The sequence below is a fragment of the Castor canadensis genome, chromosome 7, assembly GCF_047511655.1.
Source record: "Castor canadensis chromosome 7, mCasCan1.hap1v2, whole genome shotgun sequence".
Lineage (NCBI taxonomy): Eukaryota > Metazoa > Chordata > Mammalia > Rodentia > Castoridae > Castor > Castor canadensis.
In genome coordinates this window covers 54,728,979-54,752,464 of record NC_133392.1, presented here as the reverse complement: position 1 = coordinate 54,752,464, position 23,486 = coordinate 54,728,979, and the positions used below count along the sequence as shown (strand labels likewise).

The window sequence follows — 23,486 nt, the reverse complement described above, 5'->3', positions numbered from 1 at the left end:
CAGTGCAGTTGGAGGGGAGTTTGGGACCTTTTAGCATTCATGTTAAAAACTTTTCCTACACTTTTTTTTTTTTTTGTGGTACTGGGGTTTGAACTCAGGGCTTCATATGCTTGCTAGGCAGGTGCTCTATCACTTGAGCTACTCCGCTAGCCCTCTCACACTTTTCAATATAGGTTACATTTGAAGTCAGAAAAAATAAGAAGACTTTACAAAAAGAACTTTGAAACTTAAAACACCTAGAATGGTTTGGAATCTGTGTTTTGCCACTTAAAAACAAACAGAAAAGTCTCCCACAAAGCTCCACTCCAAAAACAACAGTTAAATGAATGGCTTTAGGATACAGGGAGGAAAACGTATTTCACATCAGAAGAGAGACGAGGTTGGTGGTGGGGGGTAGCTGGAGGATGCAGCTCAGTGGTAAGAGTGTGTGTGCGTAGCATGGAGGAGGTCCTGGGTTCAATCAGCAGCAACCCCTACCCCCTCCCAAAAAAAGAGGAAGGGTGGAGGTGTAGTGAAATTCAAGTAAGGGCAGGCTGTTGAAAACATTTAAGTCTGATTATATCTATTTTTTTCTAGAAAATTCAATTCTAACTCAGGGCTTCATGCTTGCAAAGTAGGTGCTCTACCACTTGAACCACACTTCCACTTTGCTCTGGTTATTATGGAGATGGGGTCTTGTAAACTATTTGTCCAGGCTGGCCTTGAACTATAATCCTCCAAATCTCAGCCTTCAAAGTAGGTAGGATTATGAGTGTGAGCCCCAGCTTGGGAAAGATATTTCAAAGAGAAAACAGGAGGGAGTGGAAGGAGAAACTGACCTAATGTGGATTGATTTTTTTGGCTGCATTTAATAGCCCAGGTAAAGAAGCAAACAAGAATGATTATTAGGCTAATTTAGGCTCAAGTTTATGAGGCATGGAAAACTGAAAACACTGGTAACATCATAAATTTAAACATTTTTTTAAGGGGGATTGGAGAGGCAATACTGAGATATGGCATGAGGAGATTCAAGTTGTTCCATTAAGGATTGCTGCTTGGTACAATGTTAAATCTGTGAAGAAAAAAACATGCTTTAATTTTGCCTCATGTTATCTGGAATAGGGCAGCCAAGGAGCTGGTGCTGAGCTGCATGACATGCATGATAGCATTGTGCAGTCTCAATGCTTGCAGATGGGAGCTTTAAGGATGGGCAGGGAGGGCCAAAACCAGACGCTTGGCTTCAAAGGAGGAGTCATTTAAGAATTGATCAAGAAAAACATTCTGAAGTCATCAGTGTAGAAAATGGAAGATGACTACCAAGTTTCTCTATCCCAAGATCCTCAGGGGGAGCAGAGAAGGAGGTGGAGGGCAGGATGAGGCATGTGGGGAGAACTGAGCTGCCTTCATGTGAGGGAAAGTAACGTTCTTATGGGGAAAGCAGATAAAGAAGATGAGACACTGGATAATTAGGGAACTAATTCACTTAGTGAGTCGCAAGAGCAGGATAAGAACTCAGAACACCTGAAATTTCTTGCAAGCTTTCTCATGAGCTCTTGTTCTATCGACCTAACTGGGGGCGACTGAAGATGCAGAAAGGACAAGAGATAGAAGACAAAGCTGGGGCCAGGTGTGCTGGGCGCTCAGATGGAGACGCACAATAGCCTCATTACTTCTTTTTTCTATTACTGTCTTCTTTTACTTTGCTTCTTTTCTCCTCTATTCTTTAAGGCCTTACTTGTTTACTATTCTTTAAAACCTTGCTTCTTTTCTATTGTTTAAAGTCTCTTTCCTCAGACTTGCACTGTCCCATGTTCTCTTTTAAAGTCTTTGTCCTTAGACTAGCAGACACACAAACAGCCAGCAGCAGCAGTGTCATTCTCACAAGCAGCCTGCAGCCAGCCAATCAATCCATCCAAAAATCCAATCCCATCCATCAATCCATCCCATACCAAATTCCCCATCCAATCCTCCACATCCTCCTTCAGCGAGCCTTTATCAGTGCCAAACAAGGAAATGGAGTTCTCCGGGAGGGGCATGACACTGTAACGAGAAACCTGCCATCCTACTTCTCTGAATGGAAACAACTTAGGAAAAGCAGCTGTGCTGCATTTTGCCTTTGCAAAATGTGCCAAACTCAGCCTGTAGATCATTGAGCACAACTGTGCTTATGTCAAGTTCTCATAGGCTTCGCATAATCTGCTCCCCACAGAAATTGAGTCTGTAGTCTGCGCCCCCTTCAACAGTAGAACTTACCAAGCAACTGTTTGATCTGCGATTGTTTCAATCACAGTGTAGAGGGCAAAAACAATCCAATACATCATCCAGCGGACCTGGAAATAATAAAAATACTCATGAAACAATTGACTAAAAGTATTTGCAGCTCATAAGTAATTTTATATTTATATGAATAGTACATATATTTATATATAGTATTTCTAGATATATAGTATGTTGGGTCAAATGTAGAAAATGATGGTTGTTTTCAATGGGTTTTATGTTTCAGCTCTTCATAACACTAAGCCAAGAGACATGGCTTACTAGAATCAAAGAATAACATGTCTCTGTGGCCTGATACAATATAATTTATGATGAAATCAAAGAATGAGAAAATAGGAAATGCTTTTCTTAATTGGAGCAAAATTTTAAAAATGTTATCTGTACATTTCTTGATGAAGACTATTAGCTATTTACATATCACACGAATAACATTGTATAATGATATGACCACATTAGTCTTTAAAATTTTACATCCCTATTTCTCCATATACAGAAAGTGTTCAGAAGCCAAAGAACAGTTCTGGGATTGTTACTTCTATTAATGATGCAGCCATAATGCCAGGCATTCAGTTTAAGAGTCCAAGGTTAGTGTCTTCTTCCCTTTCCCTTACATAAGCCTGTGGCCTCTCACACATCTTTCTCTTTATTCCATTCTAATTCCACTTTGGTAATTCAGGATATTTTTACCTTTTGCTGAGACTAGAGCATATTAACTGGTCCCTGACACGCTGGCATCTCTCAATACCAATCCTTTTTACAGTCTGTTGCCAGATTAATCTCTCTTAAACTTGTTCCCTCAAATTTATACCTTTTCTTCTACTTCAGTAAACAGACTTTCTTCTTCTTCTTTTTTTGTGATACTAGGGATTGAACCCAGAACCTCAAGCATACTAGGCAAGCACTATACCACTACAGCCATACCCCAAACCTTTCTGAGATGGAGTCTCCTTAACTTTGCCAAAACTGGCCTTGAATTTGCAATCCTTCTGCCTCTGCATTCCAAGTAGCTGAGATTACAGGTGTGAGCCACTCACCTGGGTTAGTACATAGACTTTCTTCTCTTCACAGATTCAAGTTCCTTCTGCTCAGTAATAGTAAATATGCCACCCATGCCAATTACTAAATTAATAGTTTAATACTATAATTTAAATAACTTAATCCTTACAACAATTATGAAGTAGAAAATTAATTATTTTCACCATAGACAAAAGAATGATGGTACAGAGAGTAAAAGTGACTTGTTCAAGGTCATTTTGCTGGGGTGTGGATCCAGGCTTCCAGATTCTGGTGTTGGCTAAGGTGTAGAGAAAAAAACTGAGGAATTGCTCAATGTGGGATTCAAATATTGGTCTATTTTGTTTTAATACAGATGCTTGTTTGGATAGTTCACAGATAATATAAGACTAGAACTCAAGTAGTTTTTATAGTTTTCTACTTATATGGACAAATCAATTAAAAATAGTAATAAATAACTTTTTAAGCAACTGTATTGTGAAATGTGAACAATATCAATTTGCTCTAATTTACAGAAAATCTACAGAGCTTGAAAAATTGCCCAAAGCATAATGGGGTACATTATCTATATCTGAAATATAAGATCATTGCAAATGTAAAAAATAGACCAAATCTTTTCTTTAGTTATTCACTTTTCATGACTTCCTTTATCTCTGTCACTGTTACCAGTTCCAAGCTTTTATGTGAGGATGGGGAGTTTTCTTTCAGGGGTGAAATCCCATGTGTGCCTCTTGTGTGTGTTATCTTTTCTTCTCTCCCGTTCAAACCCCACCCTTTGTAAAAAATGGAAGTGAAGCCCCATGAGTCCATTCACTTAGTCTTTTCAAATCCAAACACTACGTTAGTACTTTTGCCTCTCAACTGTATTCATAAGTTATCTGTTGCCTCCATTGCTATAGGACTTTTTGGCAAAAAAGAAATGAAGGAAAAAATGACTGCAGAAAACAATGTGCTTTTATAGAACAAGAAGAGACTTTGAGGTGATCAAGCTTTTTAAAACTAAACAATCCTTTAAGACTATAAAAACATTACAAAGAGAGACTGTTCTACTTGGGTCTTCTAGTCAATATGCCTAGGACTCCTGCGGAGATATTCTTGTGTGCTTTTTGGATACAATTTGAAAACAAATAACATGGTAAACTTCCTTCATTTTGCTAAAGGCAAAATAAATAAGTTACTCCAGGTCAGTGAGCTAGGAAATGGCTGGAACAGGCGCAGTCTGTCTGGAAGAGTAAGTAAGTGGCTACCACCAGACCAATCTTTCTGGTTCCCTTGAATTCCTAGCTCTCCCTCTCCTGCACTTAGCACAGGGATTTATTTCAGTGTAAACTTACCAACCTTCTTTCCAGGGAAAGTGGTAGCTTAAATTGAGTTTGACTCTCCTCATAGAAAGTTTAGGAAACTCTCAGGAAAATAAAAGTATTTAAATCAAGGTTGCTATTTTACATTTTTCATTATTTCACAAGCATTATTCTGGTTGTGATTTTCAATGGGATAACAACTGTAAGTAATGTTCCACGGTTACAATTTACCTACTAACAGAGTAGGATAGAGACAAAAGGAACGGTTACAATTTACCTACTAACAGAGTAGGATAGAAACAAAAGGAACTGTACACATAGTAGTAGTTTTCTGATATTCTCTGAATATCAGACATGCTATTGGCATGTCCCAAAGATTTCAATAGTACTTGTGCTTCAACTTTCAAATGAAGTCATCAATTAAATTTAAAAACTTACAAAATAAATATGATATTTATCTCTACAACACAAAACTGTATAGGTGATAAAAGATGTTTTGCTACTCTTACTACATTAGATGCCCTAGCTCCCAGTTAAAAGAGACAAGATCCCAACATTATGGAAAATAGGATTAAAATTCTATTAGGAATTCTATTTGTAGTAGGAATAGAATTATTCATAAATTTGTAGGCAAAGTTAAGGAAAACTTTGTGAGAACACTTAATAATGTCAAAATTATTTCAAAAAGGAGAAAAAGAAGAAAATAGGACTGGGTGCATGACTAAGTGGCATAGTGCTTGCCTTGCAAGGCTGGGGCTGAGTTCAATCCCCAGTAAAGGTGTGTGGGGGGGCTAAACACAGAAAAAAAAAAAAACCCTACTAATCAACAAGCGATGCAATCAATAGAGTATTCTGAACACTTTCCTGGAGTACTGACTACAATTTTAAATAAGCAAAACTCCATGGTTTTACAAGAATAAATTCTTTGACAATCTGCTTCTTGAACTTACGGATTTTTCATTTTCCTTACTAGAAATACATACCTTAAGTATAGTTGAACCTAGGCAATGATTAAATGTAATTCAATGAGCATGTGTTATTTATGGGCGCAACCACAAAGAAAGTTAACCTTGAAAAATGTATTGCTTTCTTTCTTTTCATTAATGGATTAGGTTTTTTTTTTTTAATGAAGTGATTACTCAGCGAAGCTCTTATTAAAACTATATCTCAAGGCCACTCAGTCTACTGTTAAAGATTTTGCCGGAAGGAAATACTAGAAAGAAGTCAAGGTCGGGGGGGAAAAAAAACAAAAGAGTGAAAGAGTAAACCATAAAATTATAATAAGACATAGAAAACATTCTTTAGATCAAGTGAAAACATGAATAAAATATAATCTTAACAGCAAAAATTGGTTGGACAACAATCACTTTGCTAATATTCTGAATGTACACTCACCCTTTTGTATCTGCTCCTTGAATTGTGCAGATACCACAATCTGCCACTGCTCAATAGTGTAATATTTGTGTAGAATGTATGCACATCCCTTCACATATCTTAAATCATCTCTAAATTACTTATAATACCTAATATAAAGTAAATGCAATGTAAACAGCTGTTACCTATATTGTTTATGGTAAAATGACAAGAAAAAAATGTCTGTACATATTCAGCACAAGCACCATTTTTTTCAGGTAGTTTTGATATGCAATTGGTTGAACGTAAGAATGGAGAGCCCGTGGATATGGAGGGTTGACTGCACATACCAAACAGAATAGACAAATAATTCTATTCAAATGTGTTATGCAAATAAAGGTCAGCAATTTAATAGGTGACTTCAACAAACTACAATCTATCTTTTAAGTTCCTGGGGACAAAGGTTACTAGCATTGTCTTTATTGGTACAGATTTATGTTTTGGGGACAGCAGGAACAAATAGTACTTCTTTCCAGTTCAGACACAGTTGGTAAAATCAACCAACTGCTTTTTAGATGCCTTCATGAGAATGATTAACAAGGAAGTAGTGCCCAACTTTTCCTTAAAAGTCTCTTTGACCCTCTTCAGTATATATATAACCTTAATCTTGGTGGTAAATACTTTCAGCATAGGTGACAATTCATTTTTAGAAACAGGGAGAATTATGGGAGGAGGCTCTTTTTATCTAATTTTTTACATAAAACATATTATTTAGTCAGTTCTTGAGGACTCAGGTGACATCACTACCAATGAGTGATACAACTGCAGCAAACCCTACCTACTTTATGTCATGCGAACAGAAACAAAGATATGACAGCTTCTACCCTCAAGGATTTAACATTTTATTAGAGGAGATAGGAGACTGAAATCATGAGAAAAATAGCAATATTTAGTGGAACAAGATGCTGGATGAGATGGATAAGAGTAAGATTAGGAATGCAGATGGAAAGAAGAGTAGGCTGGAGGAAAAAGCTGGGATCCAGTTCCCCTGGGGCAGAGGGAAAGGAAGAAAAAAAGGGGCTATGAAGAGAAGAAGGCTGAAGTGGTGCATAGCTGAGGACCTCTGCTTCCACTCTGCAGTGGGAGGAGTGGCAGGTCATCTGTTAAGGCTGGGCATAGGTGGGAAGAGGAGTGGATTGGAGAAGAGCACTAAAGGTTCAGAAAAGTTGTTTTTACAGATGGGAAAACCAGCTGCCTGGGGAAGGACTGGAACAGACTGTGACCAAGGATGCCCTGGCAAGCTCTGGGTGTTACAGCAAGGGCAGTGATGAAAGGTCTAGGACAATAAAGCAAGAAAGGCATGGAAGTGACATCTTGCTGTCTGTAAAAAGGGTACATGGGTCTGGGGGGTCGAGTGGTAGAGTGCCTGCCTAGCAAGCATGGAGGCCTTGAGCTCAAACTCCAGCACCACAAAAAGAAAAGAAAAAAGCTTGCACAGGGACAGAGTGTGGTTGTGATGTGGCCCAGTTGGGACCTGTGCTCCTCAGCCCCAGTTTGCATGTAGGCAGGGCTATGTATCTAGTTCTTACCACCAGAAAATAAGCTGAAGCTTTGCGGCAGTGGGTGTGTCTCCTCCACATATTCTTCCTCTCTTTTGCTAGCTGAGCTGGCAGGGAGCAGAGCAGCCTTGGAAGCTGTGTTGAAGGTGGGCAGTCTCAGTTCTAAAATAGTTGTAGGAGGAAGATTTTTTTCTGAAATAAATTTCTTGCCTCATGCTGGACTATTATGTGGCAGAGAAATAAGTTTCTATACTCCTTCTGTCACTGCATTCTTATTGCCTATTATGATCACGGCATTTTAGCCCTCCCTCCCCTGTACCCAATATGAGAAGTCACACACTATTCTATGTGGGGAGTAACAGGACAAGGCCACCACAGCAATGGTTCTAGAATTAGGTAGGCATTGGTCAGAGTGCTGTGAGGGATCATCTGGGACACAACTAATGATGCCCTGGTTGATGGTGATCAGTGTGACCTCCATAAGGATGGGGAAATTGAGAAGAGAACTATTTTCAGAAACCCTTACTCAGATATCCTTAGGGGACTCTTGGAAGTATTTGGGAAGCAACTGGAGGGTAGGAAGGGGTGATGTTCTCATGCAGTGGACTGGAACAGAGCCAGAGGCATACTATTTTTCATTGTTACTGTGATCCCTTGGGAGGCGTGGCTTCTGCCTGTGTGGATTTGTTACCCATCATCGCCCACGGTCAGTATGTGTGCCTTCAGCAGCAATCCCCACGTATTTTCAATAGGATAGGAAATCAAACAGAATAAGCTTGTTCAAAACATGCATGAAGTCTGAAGTAAGCATGTTCTGAGTAGGAAGCCAATGAGCTGTCCGAAGACGAGAGTGCAAAAAGGCAGAGAAAAGGTGTCATGGGAATGCTGCTCCCTATGCTGTTTAGCTTACTTTGCTTTGCTTTCTTTCCCACGAGTGTACCTTATGTCTAGTATACTTCCTGGCACAAAAGCACATACTAAGAACATTTATTAAAAGAACTAATGAACCGGGTTAACCTAACAAACAAGATTGTACAGTTAATTTTCCCTAATTATTCAGTAATGAACTTCTCCTGGATGTGGTCACAATGAAATGGCAGTCATTTTTCAATTTTGGAGCACTTTATGCATTTTTTGTGACTAGAGAAATGTGATAAATATATTAATTTAAAATAAAATATTTATAAATGAATGTCTTCAAATGTAATCTTAAAATCATTCAGATATCAACTAGATTTTATTTTTCTACGGAAATACACTCTTATAATTAAGCAAGTTTTTTTAAAGATTTTGGAGTCATCTGTGATATAAAACCATAGCATCTGAAATTGCATTCTAGTTTATATGGGGCATGATCAGGTTATCCTACTTAACAAGCCAGTACTTGCTTTATTACCACTCAAAATCCATAAGGCTTTCATAAAGCCTTAGCATTTCAGAAATCCAGACAGTCATGTGATATAGTCCTTAGCTTTACTCTCCCAGAGGAATTAGAGGATATTTAAAGCCTGAGTGAATACTGTAAAATGAATGTACCCATAGGCTAAATTTACTACCAGAAGTCCATGCTCCATTTAATGGGAGTGCATTTACTTACATATCCTGATGCTAAATAAAAGTTAGCCTCATTTCATGATCTTTCTTTTTTAACAAAACAAGTTTTTATGTTTTACATTTTTAAATTTTTTTGTGAAAATCCTAGGAATAACAAATAAAGCAAACAAAGAGTGGGTTGTAACTGTATAATGGTCCTACTGATTTCCATTACAGAAATTGAGAGCAGTACACAGGCCCTAAGAATGCAGGGAATATCATGTTCTGGTTATGGTAAGCATATTGCCCCAGATTTACAATAATCATGCATAACAGTGACAATAGCACATTAATTAAAAAGTATTTTTCTTATTATGCTATTACCATTGTGATGTTATAATAGCAATGATAATAATAGGTTAAATGACATAAGCAGTTTTATGATAAAAAGGAAAATTAAAGTGATATCTTAATTTGATAAATACTACTTAGGGTCTATTATGAACAAAGCCTTTGACATGAACTAATACAAGCCATCACAGTCAAGGTGTTCTTATCCCTACGAGGCTTTTGGGAGAGGGGGAAACGAATATAAGAAGACATATAAAAGAGTAAGAATAGGCAATTATCAGCACAATGTTAGACCCTACATAGAGCTACTAATATTTTATTGTGTTAGCTTATATATTACATATTATTCACTGCCTTGTATGAATGAAATTTCTTTATTTCTAATGGAAAGACTTTCGTCATTACCCTGTCTCTCTCCAAAGATCATACATAAATCTCTGCACTTTGTGCTTTGCCTTTTCAGTATACCTGTGTGGTTGGTTTATGTAATACATGCCTCTGACACTTGACTAAAACAACCAACAAGGACTGAAATTTATTATATGCTCAGCACCTAGCAGCCTGCGCCTGGTAAGGCAGACACAGTGGAATTCTTCTAGTGAACTAGCCCTTAAATTTTAAGGTCTGAATTGATACAAGATTCAAGCAAGTTAACTGAAATATAAGCAGCAGTTTACAGCATACAAAAGTGTTTATTTTGTCACAGATAACAGGCATTTTAAAACTTTCAACTTTTCTTACTTATAGATTCTGCTAATCATAAAGCTACTGACGCTGGTTTTAAAGGAAAAAATGAAAAAAATCACAAGCCTAATGATTTCAATTATAACCACACTAAGGAAATCCAGAGCACAGAATGCTAAAATATGCTTCACTGGAAAAAAAAAAATCTTTGCTGAGTCTCAAAGAAATAAACACTGCTGAATTTCAGACCACCCAAAGAGTTTTATTTTCTAACCATTACTTGTTACTCAGTCAAGTGAATTCATTCTATACCACATTTCAGAGGACAGAGAGATCCTCTGATATAGAACTCTTCAGAAACAGTATAGAGTTGGAAAAGTTTTCTTCTATTTCCTTACCATAATTATTGCAATTATGCAATAATTTGGTTACTCTCATAATGATTTTTTCCCCTTCAAAACAAAGAGGAACAAAATGTGAGAAATCAAATAGAAAAACTCCCTCTTTTATCCAATCCAGATGGCTCAGTTATGGGATTTTTCCCAGTGCTGTGCCAAGTTTGCAGCATGGTTGGAAATAAGCTAGCTGCAGTTAGATCCAAAGTGAATAGAGACCATGGCTGAACATCACTTTTTAAAAAGATGGAGTGTGTCAGGTTGATCTGGGCTTATTCAAGTTTGTGGTCGGTCTACTGCGGCATTGAGTATGTCTTAACCTTCTGCAGCGTCCCAGAATTCATGGTTAAGAGTTCTACTTTCAGATGCTGAACTCAGCAACATTGTTTAACTGCAGTTTCTAGTTATCACTGACAGGGACCTCACAGAACACCCTGTTGTTTTGAAGCAGAAAGCCTCAAATTATCTACATGATCTCCTGTTAAAGTGAACTCACATGGGACAGACTGTGCATAGAATCAGAAGCCTCTGTCACCATATTATATTGTGTTGGTCTCTCCAGTACCCTTGAATCACAGAAACCCCATGTATCTCATCCCAGACCTCTGCAGAGTTTAAGAAGCTTGAGAAAAGGGAAAATACAGAAATGTTTAAAAATTAGGTGATAATTAGTTTATAAAGTATTGAAAAGAAGATGCAAAAAGCAGGAACTGCTTAGGGGAGCAGAATTTAGGAAGGAATGACTTCTTAGTTCCCAAGTGACTCCTGCAATCCACACTGGCTGAGAAGTCATACTTCACTTTTTTTGTTTAAAGTCCTCTTGATTTATCTGGAATAATATGCATTTGTAAGAGACACAGTTCCCTTTTAACAACGTTGTAGAGAATTTTTCAGGATTTTAGCATGGGAAAGAGCCTATCCTGGACTAGCTGGCCATCCTGTTGGTTATCATGGTTCCTGTCTTAAATTGTCACCCAACTTTCTTTTTCCCTTGGAACTCCCAGAGTCTTGGTTCATTATGTTCCCTATTCTAGGCACTCCCAAGACATGGCCATTCCTTAGCACCTAGGCCCCCAGTTCCTTATCTGCCTTCACATAGTTGATACCATCTTGCCACTTCTCAAGTGAACTAACCTGGCCACTAAAATATATGCTTCTTTCTCTAGGTGACAGGTAAGGCCACAGCTGACACAATAAATGAAAAATTTCATTCTTTAGGTATAATACCATACCCTATATACACACTGTAGCTTTACACTGAAGCATACTTTAAACATATAGTAAATATTCAAACAGTAAGAACCAGCCCTTATAATGCTAGATTAGAACTTTCCTGAGAAAGCAAAGACTCACAGAAAAAACAAAAAGACAAAACAAACAACAACAATGACAACAAAAAAACTACAGGAAGACTAAATCTCCATCATGATGGATTCCAAACCTGTTATGAAATTACTTCTTTTCAGGTGCAGGTACAGTCAATCTCACAGACAGACAGTGCCAAGATTCACATTTGGGTGAGTACATATGGTGTAGGGCAAGGAAGAGCACAGGACGATTGGATTGTGATGAGCTGCCCTGGGTAAACAGTTTGAGGAAAGAGGCTAGAGAAGGAGCAGAGAGAAGGGTGGATGATGGGAAAGGGACATTAGCTAGACCTATAGCATAGAAAGTATGAGGAACTACAACTCAATATTCTTACCACCCCAATTATAGTATATGATTTATTTTGCTAAAATATTGGTTTTCTTTAATATATACCAAGTGGCTAATCAATTTACATAAGGTGTTTCTAAAGCAAATTATTTGTGATTAGTGCCCATCCACAAATGCACAACTGTGGTAAAGGGCTGTGATGAGGCTGAGTGCCACAATAACATAAGATACCTCTAAGTCAATGGTTTTCCATTTGGCTTGGAATAAGAATCACCTAAGAATCCCAGAACTCAGGAGGTGGCGGCAGGAGGATTGCAAGTTCAAGGCAACCTGGGCTACAGAGGGAGATCCTATTGCTGCAAATTAACAAGTAAACAAACAAAGAAGAAAATGGAAATAGCTGGGGATTACAAACAGTTATACAATGTGATTAGAGTGCAGCTAGGTGTTGAAAAGGAACACGCCATGCATGTGATCAGGATTTAGAACATGTACTGAATTCTAGACCAGGAGCACTGGCAACACCTGGGAGCTGGCAGGATATGTAGAATCTGAAGCCCAGGCCAGATCTATAAACTAGAATCTGCATTCTGACAAGGTCCCAGTGGGATTTGTGTACTCATGAAAGTTTGAGAGCACTGTTTTAGGAGGCTGATTTACATGTACTCATGATACCAACTAGAGGTTTGAAGATGTAGCTTGGTGCTAGAGTACTTGCTTAGCATGCAGAACTCACTGGGTTGGATCCCCAGCAACTCAAAATAAATAGATAAACAAACAAACAAACAAATCAATAAAAGAAACAGTTCTGACTAGAAAAAGGTGGTGATATTCATGGAGAGTATAAGAATGCATTAGGGCCACATGCTAGTGGCTCACACCTGTAATCCTAGCTACTCAGGAGGCAGAGCTCAGGAGGATCACGGTTTGAAGCCAGCCTGGGCAAATATTGTGAGACCATATCTCAAAAAAAAAAAAAACCAAAATACCCAAAAACCACAAAACACGGCTGGTGGAGTGGCTCAATGTGAAGGCCTTGAGTTCAAACACCACTACTGCAAAAAAAAAAAAAAAAAAAAAGAACAGCTTTCAGTTTGGAGAATAGATGAACTTGGTTTTTGTGAGATAACTTATTTAATGCAAACATTTCAAAATATAACCTTACTGTCATAACACCATTTATAGACATTATCATTATGAAACTCTATCAAAAGCTAAAAAAGTAGAAGTAGCTAGGCTGTTAGCCCACCTTTGGAGGCATCATTCATTGCTAGCAATTAGCAAAGTTTTAACCAAACAGTCCAGGGAAGGGTGGCTCAACAGACTTCTCTACCCCAAAATCCATGAAGAATGTTCTTGTCTACCCTGATCCCAAAAGCTATCTGAATATGGACAACTTGATGGAGGCTCCCTTCCTTCTCAGGATAAAGTGCACTTGAGAGTCTATTTCTTAAGTGTACATCTGGATCCAGTGTGGTGGCTTATGGCTACAATTCCAGCTATACCAGCGGCAGAGGCAGGAGGATCATAAGTTTGAGGTTGGCCTGGCAAAGCTAGCAAGACCTTACCCCCAAAGCAAAATAAAACAAAACAAAAAGGGATGGGGGCATGGATCAAGTGGTAGAATACGTGCCTCATATGCACTGAGGCCCTGGATTCAATCCCCAATATTATAAAAAACCAAACCCAAAACAAAAAACCCAGGAAATCTGCCTCCTACAGGGAGAGGGAAAAAACCTTGACTGTGAGGCTGACATCATGTTACAATACAACGTTAATGGCAAAAGCTTCCCCAATTGACTCCAATGATTTATTCTGACAATCTTCTCAACAAGGCCATGACATAACAAAACTAACGTGTTAGATCTTCATTTGAAAGAGACCCATTGGAAACTTTTGGAAGTTGCTATAATTTTGTAAAATACAAATTACTCAATTCAATCTCTTTCTGTGACTTTTTAAGACCTTTTGAAATATTTTTCCATTTTACCTATAGAGTTTGGATGTGCTTTCTTTCTTTCTTTTTTTTTTTTTTTAAGGTGATTTCTTTCATTTTTTTAAGTAAAAGACATTCTAATAGCCATGGCGGCAAAATTTAAGCTAAAACAATTCAATATATTCAAAATTTTTATAGCTGTTCAAAAGAAATTTCTTACATTTTCTATTACATTTCTGCAGTTACATCTTTCTCTCTGTTCTTTTCTCTAGAACTGGGACTCTTGAATCACAACCTCAGCCCTTCTGTTTTTATTTTGTTTTTGAGATAAGGTCTTGCAAACTTTGCCAGGGTTGGTCTCAAACTCACGATCCTCCTGTCTCTGCCTCCCAAGTAGCTGGGATTACAGGTGTGAACCACTATATCCATATGCTTTTAAGGTTATATGAAGTTTTGGGGAGATATTTTATTTCCCTTTTTTAGTTAAAATTTTTAGGAATAGCTCTGGCTTTTATATTTTTAGGAAGACCTTTCCTAGTGTGATGGCAATTTGGTTGACAATCTGATTATTACAGCTGTAGTGGGTATTTTAAAAATTAAATAATGGAAAGATGATGTACATGTCTGAACATTCCAAAGGCAGATCCTGGTATTGTGTAAAAGAGGAAATTTCACTGTATAAACAGTGTAACCTCTGGCTGTACAAAAGGTTAGGTATATCTAACAGTATTAGAAAATACCCACTTTTTAGTTATAAAGATTTCAGATAGTTTAATATTTTGTCACTTGACTTTAGCCTTGTTGCTTAAATGCATTTGTTTCTCAATTTAGCAATCCTTCTACTACTCTTCTTGTTTTCCCATCTAAGCTCTTTCATGTGTTTTTTTTTTTTGGTGGTGGTACTTAGGTTTGAACTCAGGGCCTCCTGCTTGCCAGGCAACTGCATTACTAACTCAGCCATACTGCTAGCCCTTTTATTGCTTCCATTTTTTAGGTAGAGTTTTGTCCTTTTTGTCTGGGGTCAGTCTCAGACCTAAATTCTCATCCTCCATCTCTACCTCCCACATAGCTGAGATTGCAGCATGTACCTTCATGCTTGGTTTTTTTTTTTTTTTTTTTTTTGGTGGGACTGGGCTTTGAACCCAAGGCTTTAGTCTTTCAAAGCAGGTGTTCTACTGCTTGAGCCACTAGTCCAGTCCCTTTCGCTCTGGTTATTTTAGAGATGGAGTCTCATGAACTATTTGCTTAGGCTGACCTTGAACTAAGATCTTCCTGACCTCAGCCTTCCAAGTAGCTAGGATTATGGGTTTGAGCTACCAGTGCTAGGCATAAAGCTTTATTTTAATTTTTACTTTTTTGTGGCAGTACTGGGATTTGAACTAAGGGCTCTGAACTTGTCAGGCAGGTGCTCTACTGCTTGAACCACACCTCTAGGCTTTGGCTAGTTTTTTTTTTTTTTTTTTTGTGGTAGTGGGAGTTGAAGTCAGGGCCTACACCTTCAGCCACTCCACCAGCTCTTTTTTGTGTTGGGTTTTTTTGAGATAGGGTCTCGTGAACTATTTGCCTGGGCTGGCTTCCAACTGTGATTCTCCTGATCTCTGCCTCCTGAGTAGCTAGGATTACAGTCGAAAGCCACTGGCACTCAGCTTGAGATAGGATCTTGCTAATTTTTTTTTTTTTTTTTTGGCCTTGGCTGGCCTCAAACTGCAATGCTCCCATTTCCACTTTGCATGTAGCTGGGATTACAAGTGTGAACCACCACAAAGGGCCCCTGTTTTTGTTCTGTCATTGAGACAGGGTTGGTATGCAGTCTAGGCTAGCCTCAAACTCAAGAGTCTCCTGTCTCAGCCTCCTGAGTGCTGAGACCACCATGTCCAGCTCATTCAAGTGAACAATTCTTAGTTATATTAATTCCTGATTTTTATATTGCCTTATTTATCCTACTTTCTTAAGTTGTTAATTTAGATATTTTTCTTGTTTTGTGAGTTTGTTTCATTTTTCTTTTTTAAAATAGTTTTTAACGACTATTATATTTGAGAATATAAATTGTGATTTGTATTACCATCAGCTTAATTTTTGGTTTAGTCTACTACTATACTTTCGATTTCTTTTATAGTCTTTTTGGACCTTATTGGAATTTTCTGTAAAGCAGTAGGGTTTCTGAACAGAGAAAGGAAGCAGAACACTGGCTCCCTGTGAATGCATTTCTCCTGCAGGGAAGGGTGGAGGCAGCTAAGGTTTTCAGTTCTTGCAGCTTTTATGATTTGCAGTTAGTTACTCCATCACTGGGGATGAGGGTGGTGGTGGCCAGGCTTCTCTTCTAGTGCTTCTTAGCAACATTTCCTTTAATGGAAACAACTGTTTCTGGCTCTGTTTTAAAATTCATTTCCACTGGTGCAGTTGGTAAAATTCTTCCTAGTTATTAGCAAAAGTCTGACTTAGTCTCTTAAGTTTAGTGCTACTGTGAGAACTTTTTTCTATGAGTGTGTTTTCCAAAGCATTTTTACTGGAAGCTGCTGCAGTTGGCTAGCCACATCTTTGTGTAGAGATTATGGGAATGCTTTCAATGTACTTCATGAAGGTTGAGAGCTGCATTAATTCATATTCTAAAATTTTAAAAGGAACTATATTAGGCATTTATTTTCAACCCCTCAGTTACATAATCTTATTCATATTTAACAGTTGCTTCCTGATTTTGGGTCTATTATAATGATCCTGAAGAACTTATTTTTAGAAAACAGTAAGGTGAGTTTGAGGCCAGCCAGGGCAATTTAGGGTGACTGCCTCAAAATACAAAAAAAGACTGGGGATATAACTTAGTGGTAGAGTGTTTGTCTACCATGCCTAGGTTCAATCCTCAGTACTATACATAAATAAATAAATAAGGTAGATTGAATTTAGTAAAGGATAATGAACTATCTCAAGTACATTGAAATTGTGATTTTATTTATTGAAATACGATTTGCAGGCTTAGTGGCATAGTAATTACCTAGCATGGGTGAGGCCCTGGGTTTGATCCTCAGTACTGCAAAACCAGAGCAAACAAAAACCTAATTTACAAACACCTATAATTCAAGACAGGGTACACATGTATTCATTCTATGACAGCCAAAATTAAATTAAAAAAAATTATTTTTGTGGTATTGGGGTTGGGATTGAACTCAGGGCTTCAAGCCTGCTACACAAGTACTCTACCACTTGACCTATGCCTCTAACCCTTAAAGTTATAAGGATTGAAAAAAAGATATCACTTTAATGCCCATTTTCTGTGTGATCTCATTTAAAAACTAATGTCAATTTATAGTAAGTTTTATTTTGATATCATAGTATAATTCAACTATAAATATTCAACTCATAAAGTTAATTTAGAAATATGGGAAAAGATGCTAGACTGAATATATTTAATTCCACTCCTTCTGCAAATCTCATTAAAATGATAATAAAATGATTTTTTTAAAAAAAAAGACATAAGTGAAAAAGAATACAAAGAAGAAAAAAAAGCATCAAATTTCTGAGCCAGGAGGAAATGGATGAGTTGTACCTAACTTAGGAGACCTGAGAAAACTAAGTGGTGAACTGGCAGTAGGAACCCAACTTTATGCTGCAGAGCTCAACAGATCTGCTCAGTTCTTTATCAAAGGGCTGCCAGTAGGAAGGATAGCTGTAAGTTGCCTTCTGGAGCAGGGAGGCCCCAGCTGCTCCCACTCTAGCAGCTGGTGATGTCCCTCCTTCCCTAGAGGAACTCTGCAGTTTATTCTCTGGAAAGGATCAATGGAAAGGCCAGTGGATTTGCAAATCTTTGGTATAGCCAAAGGCAGGGCTAGTAGAGATTAAATAAATTTACAATCTGAATGTTGAGAATTTCCAGGCCTTATTCTCCTGCTAGAATACTGGCTACCAATACCTTTCAGAATTTAAGAGTCTTCCCTGTAGGATCTGACTGGCACAAGAGGAAAGATCTAAAGATATAGACATTGGTAATGTTCCAACAAAATGGTTGTTATGGGTTGAAAGGTATCTCCCCAAAAGTTATATTGAAGTTTGTTATGGACTGAAATATGTGTCCCTAAAATTTGTAGGTAAAATCCCTAGCTCCCATTGTGATTGTATTTGGGGATAGGACATTTATGGAGGCAATTAAGGTCAAATGAAGTTATATGGGTGGGGCTCTAAGACAGTAGGCTTGAAATCCTTATAAGAAAAGGAAAAGATTTTTTTCTCCATGCATGCACGGAAGAAAAGACATGTGAGGAGGTGGCCATCCATAAACCAGAAGATAGGCCTCACCAGGAACTAGCCCCGATGACATCTTGATCTTGGACTTCCACACTTCAGAATTGTGAGAAAATAACTTTTGCTATTAAAACCACACTAAGATTCCACCTCACCCCTGTTAGAATAGCCATCATTAGCAACACCACCAACAACAGGTGTCGGCGAGGATGCGGGGGGAAAAAGGAACCCTCTTACACTGTTGGTGGGAATGTAAACTAGTACAACCACTCTGGAAAAAAATTTGGAGGCTACTTAAAAAGCTAAACATTGATCTACCATTTGATCCAGCAATACCACTCTTGGGGATATACCCAAAAGACTGTGACACAGGTTACTCCAGAGGCACCTGCACACCCATTGTTTATTGCAGCGCTATTCACAATAGCCAAGTTATGGAAACAGCCAAGATGCCCCACTACTGATGAATGGATTAAGAAAATGTGGTATCTATACACAATGGAATTTTATGCAGCCATGAAGAAGAACGAAATGTTATCATTCGCTGGTAAATGGATGGAATTGGAGAACATCATTCTGAGTGAGGTTAGCCTGGCCCAAAAGACCAAAAATCGTATGTTCTCCCTCATATTCGGACATTAGGTCAAGGGCAAACACAACAAGGGGACTGGACTTTGATCACATGATAAAGCGAGAGCACACAAGGGAGATAAGAGGATAGGTAAGACACCTAAAAAACTAGATAGCATTTGTTGCCCTCAACACAGAGAAACTAAAGCAGATACCTTAAAAGCAACTGAGGCCAATAGGAGAAGGGGTCCAGGAACTAGAGAAAAGGTGAGATCAAGAAGAATTAACCTAGAAGGTAACACACATGCACAGGAAATTAATGTGAGTCAACTCCCTGTATAGCTATCCTTATCTCAACTAGCAAAAACCCTTGTTCCTTCCTATTATTGCTTATACTCTCTCTACAACAAAATTAGAGATAAGGCCAAAATAGTTTCTGCTTGGTAGAGAGAGGGGGTTGGGGGGAGAGGGAGGGGGTGAGGTGGGTGGTAAGGGAGGGGGTGGGGGGAGGGGGGAGAAATGACCCAAACATTGTATGCACATATGAATAAAAAAAAAAAAAAAAAAGAAAAGAACTTTTGCTGTTTAAGTCACTCATTCTGTGGCATTTTGTTATGATACTACAGACTAATTTAAAGGTCTTGCCCTTAGAACTTCAGAACGGAAACTTATTTGGAAATAGAGTCACTGAAGATATGGTAAATTCAGATGAGGTCATACTGGAGTAGGGCAGGCCCTTAATCTAGTATGATTGACAGCCTTATAAGAAAAAAAGAAGAGAAACAGACACAGAAACACAAGGGGGCAACACCGTTGGACAGTGGAGACAGAGACTAAGTGCTTACAACAATCACAAGTTAAACAAAGGTGTGGAGGCTGGGGGACTGGCTCAAGTGGCAGAGTGCCTGCCTAGCAAGTGTGAGGACCTGAGTTCAAGCCCCAGTAATGCCAAAAAAAATCATAGAGACTGGTGAGGAAGTATTCTCCTCCACAGATTTTGTAGTCCTGTTAATATCTTGATTATGGACTTCTAGCTTCTCTAACTTCTCATGATAAATTTATGTTATTTTAAGCCATTGGGCTAATGATACATCCTTATGGCAGCCTTAGGAACAAAGATAATGGATGATCTAGTCCACTCACTCTACAGAGAACACCACATTCCACAGGTCCCTTCCTGGGCTGAGGACTGCAACCCGCTTTTCATTAAAACACTCCAGTATAAGCAGAGAACCCAATGTTTGAGGAAATGACACATGAAATATAGAGGCTGGGGCCAGGGGTGTGGCTCAAGTGATAGAGTGCCTCCCTAGCAAGTGCAAGGCTGTGAGTTCTAACCCAAGTACCACCAAAAAACAAAACAAAACAACCTAGACTTTAAAACAAACAAACAACAAAAAGCAACTCAAAGGAAATACTATGCAGAAAGAACATATCTAAAAAAACATTATTCATAGTCTCAGAAAACAGAAAATAAAATTTAAACATAAAAGAGTAGAATGCTACAAAGAACATTCACAGAATAAAAAGCTCTGAGAAATCAGACATAGTGGTGCACACCAGTAGTCCAAGTCAGCACTTGGGAAGCTGAGGCAAGAGGATCACTTGAGCTCAGGAGATCGAGACCAGCCTGGGCAATATAGTGAGACCTTATGTCAAAAACCAGAAAAGTAAAGAAAAGAAAGAAAGAAAAAGAAATTTAACACTTATGGGGAGAAATTAAAAGATCAGTTGAAGTGTTAAAAATAAAATTGAACTTGCCAGGCATGCACCAGGCCCTGAGTTCAATTCCCAACAGCACAAAAAGAAAAATTTATTTATTTATTTATTTTTTTTTCATTTTTCTTTTATTATTCATATGTGCATACAAGGCTTGGTTTATTTCTCCCCCTGCCCCCACCCCCTCCCTTACCACCCACTCCACCCCCTCCCGCTCCCCCCCTCAATACCCAGCAGAAACTATTTTGCCCTTATCTCTAATTTTGTTGTAGAGAGAGTATAAGCAATAATAGGAAGGAACAAGGGGTTTTGCTGGTTGAGATAAGGATAGCTATACAGGGCATTGACTCACATTGATTTCCTGTGCATGGGTGTTACCTTCTAGGTTAATTCAAAGAGAAAAATTTAAAAGATGAAATGAAGAACTCTAAAGTAGAACTAAAAGACAGATATGGGAATGAGAAGGAAATAGATCACAAAAATCAAAGAAATGCTCCAAGTACCTTGTAGATATCCCAGATTGGACAAATAATGAAAAGAGTAAAATTCATATCATTAGTGAAATAATGAAAGACAAAGAATCCCCAGATTAAGCATTTCATCATTAAGTTTTTAAAACAAACAGGAAATAGAAAAGATCTTAAAAACTTCTTAAATGGAGGGAAAACCAGATAAGAATCAGTTTTCAGTGCCCTGGCACTGGAAACACACACACACACACAACAAGGCAATGCGTGATACAGAGAAAGGATGGTAAAGGTAGGGCACAGCAGACATCAGCTGCTAATAGTTTACAAATCAGAATGATTATATAACAAATATTATCACATTAGGTACTGATTCAAATGCTCATCATCCTCACAACCACCTGAGGGGGTAAGTACTGCTGCTTTCATTTTATAGATAAGGAAACCGAGTCACAGGAAAGGTCAAGTAACTTGCTTGCAAATACAATTAGTATGGGGTAGGGCTGGAGTGATAAGTTCTGGTGGCCTGGTTCCAGATGCTGTGTTTTTCATGTGTACATCCTATTGTTTCTGTCTAACTTAGTTTAAGTAATATAAAGATTGAATAATGATCTAGTCCAAATCATGCAGCAAAAACACTGGGAGATTACTGGGACAGGGAAATACATGTGTTTATTATTGTTTTGTTTTATTTTTTGGTGGTACCAGTTTGAACTCAGGGCCTCACACTTGCCAGGCAGGTGTTCTACCACTTGAGTCACTTCACTAGTCCCAAAATACATGTGTTTATAGTGAATTTGGGTGACTACTAAATCATCTTTCCTAGAAAGAAATCAATTCATGATATTGAACTGAAAAATTAAGAAATATCAAAGTACGCATTTTATTTAGAATAGGGAAATAAATACTAGATTCAGATAAAATAGTTGAAAATAGTTGCCTGGGGGAGGATAGGGAACTGTTGTTTTCATAATAAGCCTTGGAAATCAAATTGACTTTTTAAGTTCAAGAAAGCATTGCTTTGATTAAAACAAAAAAGTAAATTAAAGATAGACTGTCTGGGTGTGCTGGTGCAAGGCTGTTGTCCCAACTATCTGGGAGGCTGACTCAGGAGGACAGAGAGTTGGAGGAGCCTGTTTCAAAAAAAAAAAAAAAAGCAGGTCAGGTCAGAATGGAAAATAAACACATATGCATGTGTGTGGTCTTACAAAATTAATTTTCAGTAAAAATCCCACCTTAATCAGTATGCTAATCTCTGAACTTTAAAAATTACTAAAAGCCACTGAATCAAATGAAAAAATTTTTCTGCAGTGCTGGGGATCAAATCCAGGGACTTGTGTATGTTAGGCAAGTATGCTACTACTGAGCTGCTGCCCCAGCCCTCAAACGAATCTTTTTAATCCAATAGGGAACATTTCTTGACAATGAAGTTCTTCAATATGTTTCCCCATTTCTGTCTCCTCCTTAAAACTAGCAGACAACTTCAGATTTTACTAATCAATAAAAACTGTATGACTGGCATGTGGTATATTTGTGCATTTTCCTATTACCTAAACAGTAAAAAATTAGGTCATTAAAAAAAAAAAAAACTCAATAGAGTTTTAGAGGGCTATTTCTGGGCCTTTAAAAGAGTAATCTCCTGGAGGAGTTTTCCCTGTTCTTTGTTCTTGCTTTTAAGAAATCTCAGGAAAAAAATGTCTGGTTTTAAATCCTGTTAGCCAATTTTTCATTGCTGCTTTCTCCAACATTCTTAGAATATGAACACTGGTTTCCTAGAAAAGCTACAGCAATTACACATGACTTGGAAGTAAACACTCTATTTTCAAGTCATAAGATGGTAGGAGCCTGAAAAATTTTGCAAAACCATACTAATTCTTCAGTAAGTTTACATTTCAATTACTGCAACTGAAAGTCTTTAAGTAGGCCATATTAGCCACACTATACAGGAAATTATATCCTAGGAAAGCTCTGTTTTAAAAATAGGCAAAGAAGAAAGGAAAGTTGCCAAAATACACAGTACTTTCCATTTGTTTTGATTTGAACATAGCATCTGTTTTATCAGGTGCAATCTACCATTTGTAGGCTTAGAGGAATAGTAGTATTTAGGGTGGGAAGAAGTAAATTAACCAAAAATGTTGCTTTTAGAAAATAGTTTTGAAGTAGCTATCAGCAGAATTTAGGTCTAACCAAATACCACAAAAATTCTAGGCTTTAGAAAAAGCCTTTAGACAGGACTATGCATTCCCTAACCCAGAAGAACAAAGCTGAGAAACTAGATCAGTCCCCTTATAAAATGTATAAGCTCTTGCTAGCACAATTCAATGTTTTACACATACTTAAAAGTCAACTTTTCTCTCTTTTCATATTTGTCCACTCATTCACATACTGTTCTAGGTCTGGGAATTTTAACAGTTTAAAACAACAAAACCCTTTCCTATGGACCTTATTCTGGTAGGAGA

General features: G+C 37.9%; 1 protein-coding gene across 1 annotated transcript in view; it reads right to left on the bottom strand.

Moving 5' to 3' along the window:
- The window catches only part of Reep3 (receptor accessory protein 3), a 97,566-nt gene that overhangs the window by 22,101 nt on the left and 51,979 nt on the right, over window positions 1–23,486 (bottom strand). The window contains exon 3 of the mRNA XM_020169785.2: window positions 2,233–2,309. Coding sequence (XP_020025374.1) covers window positions 2,233–2,309 — 77 coding nt within the window. The remainder of the gene's footprint in view (window positions 1–2,232; window positions 2,310–23,486) is intronic.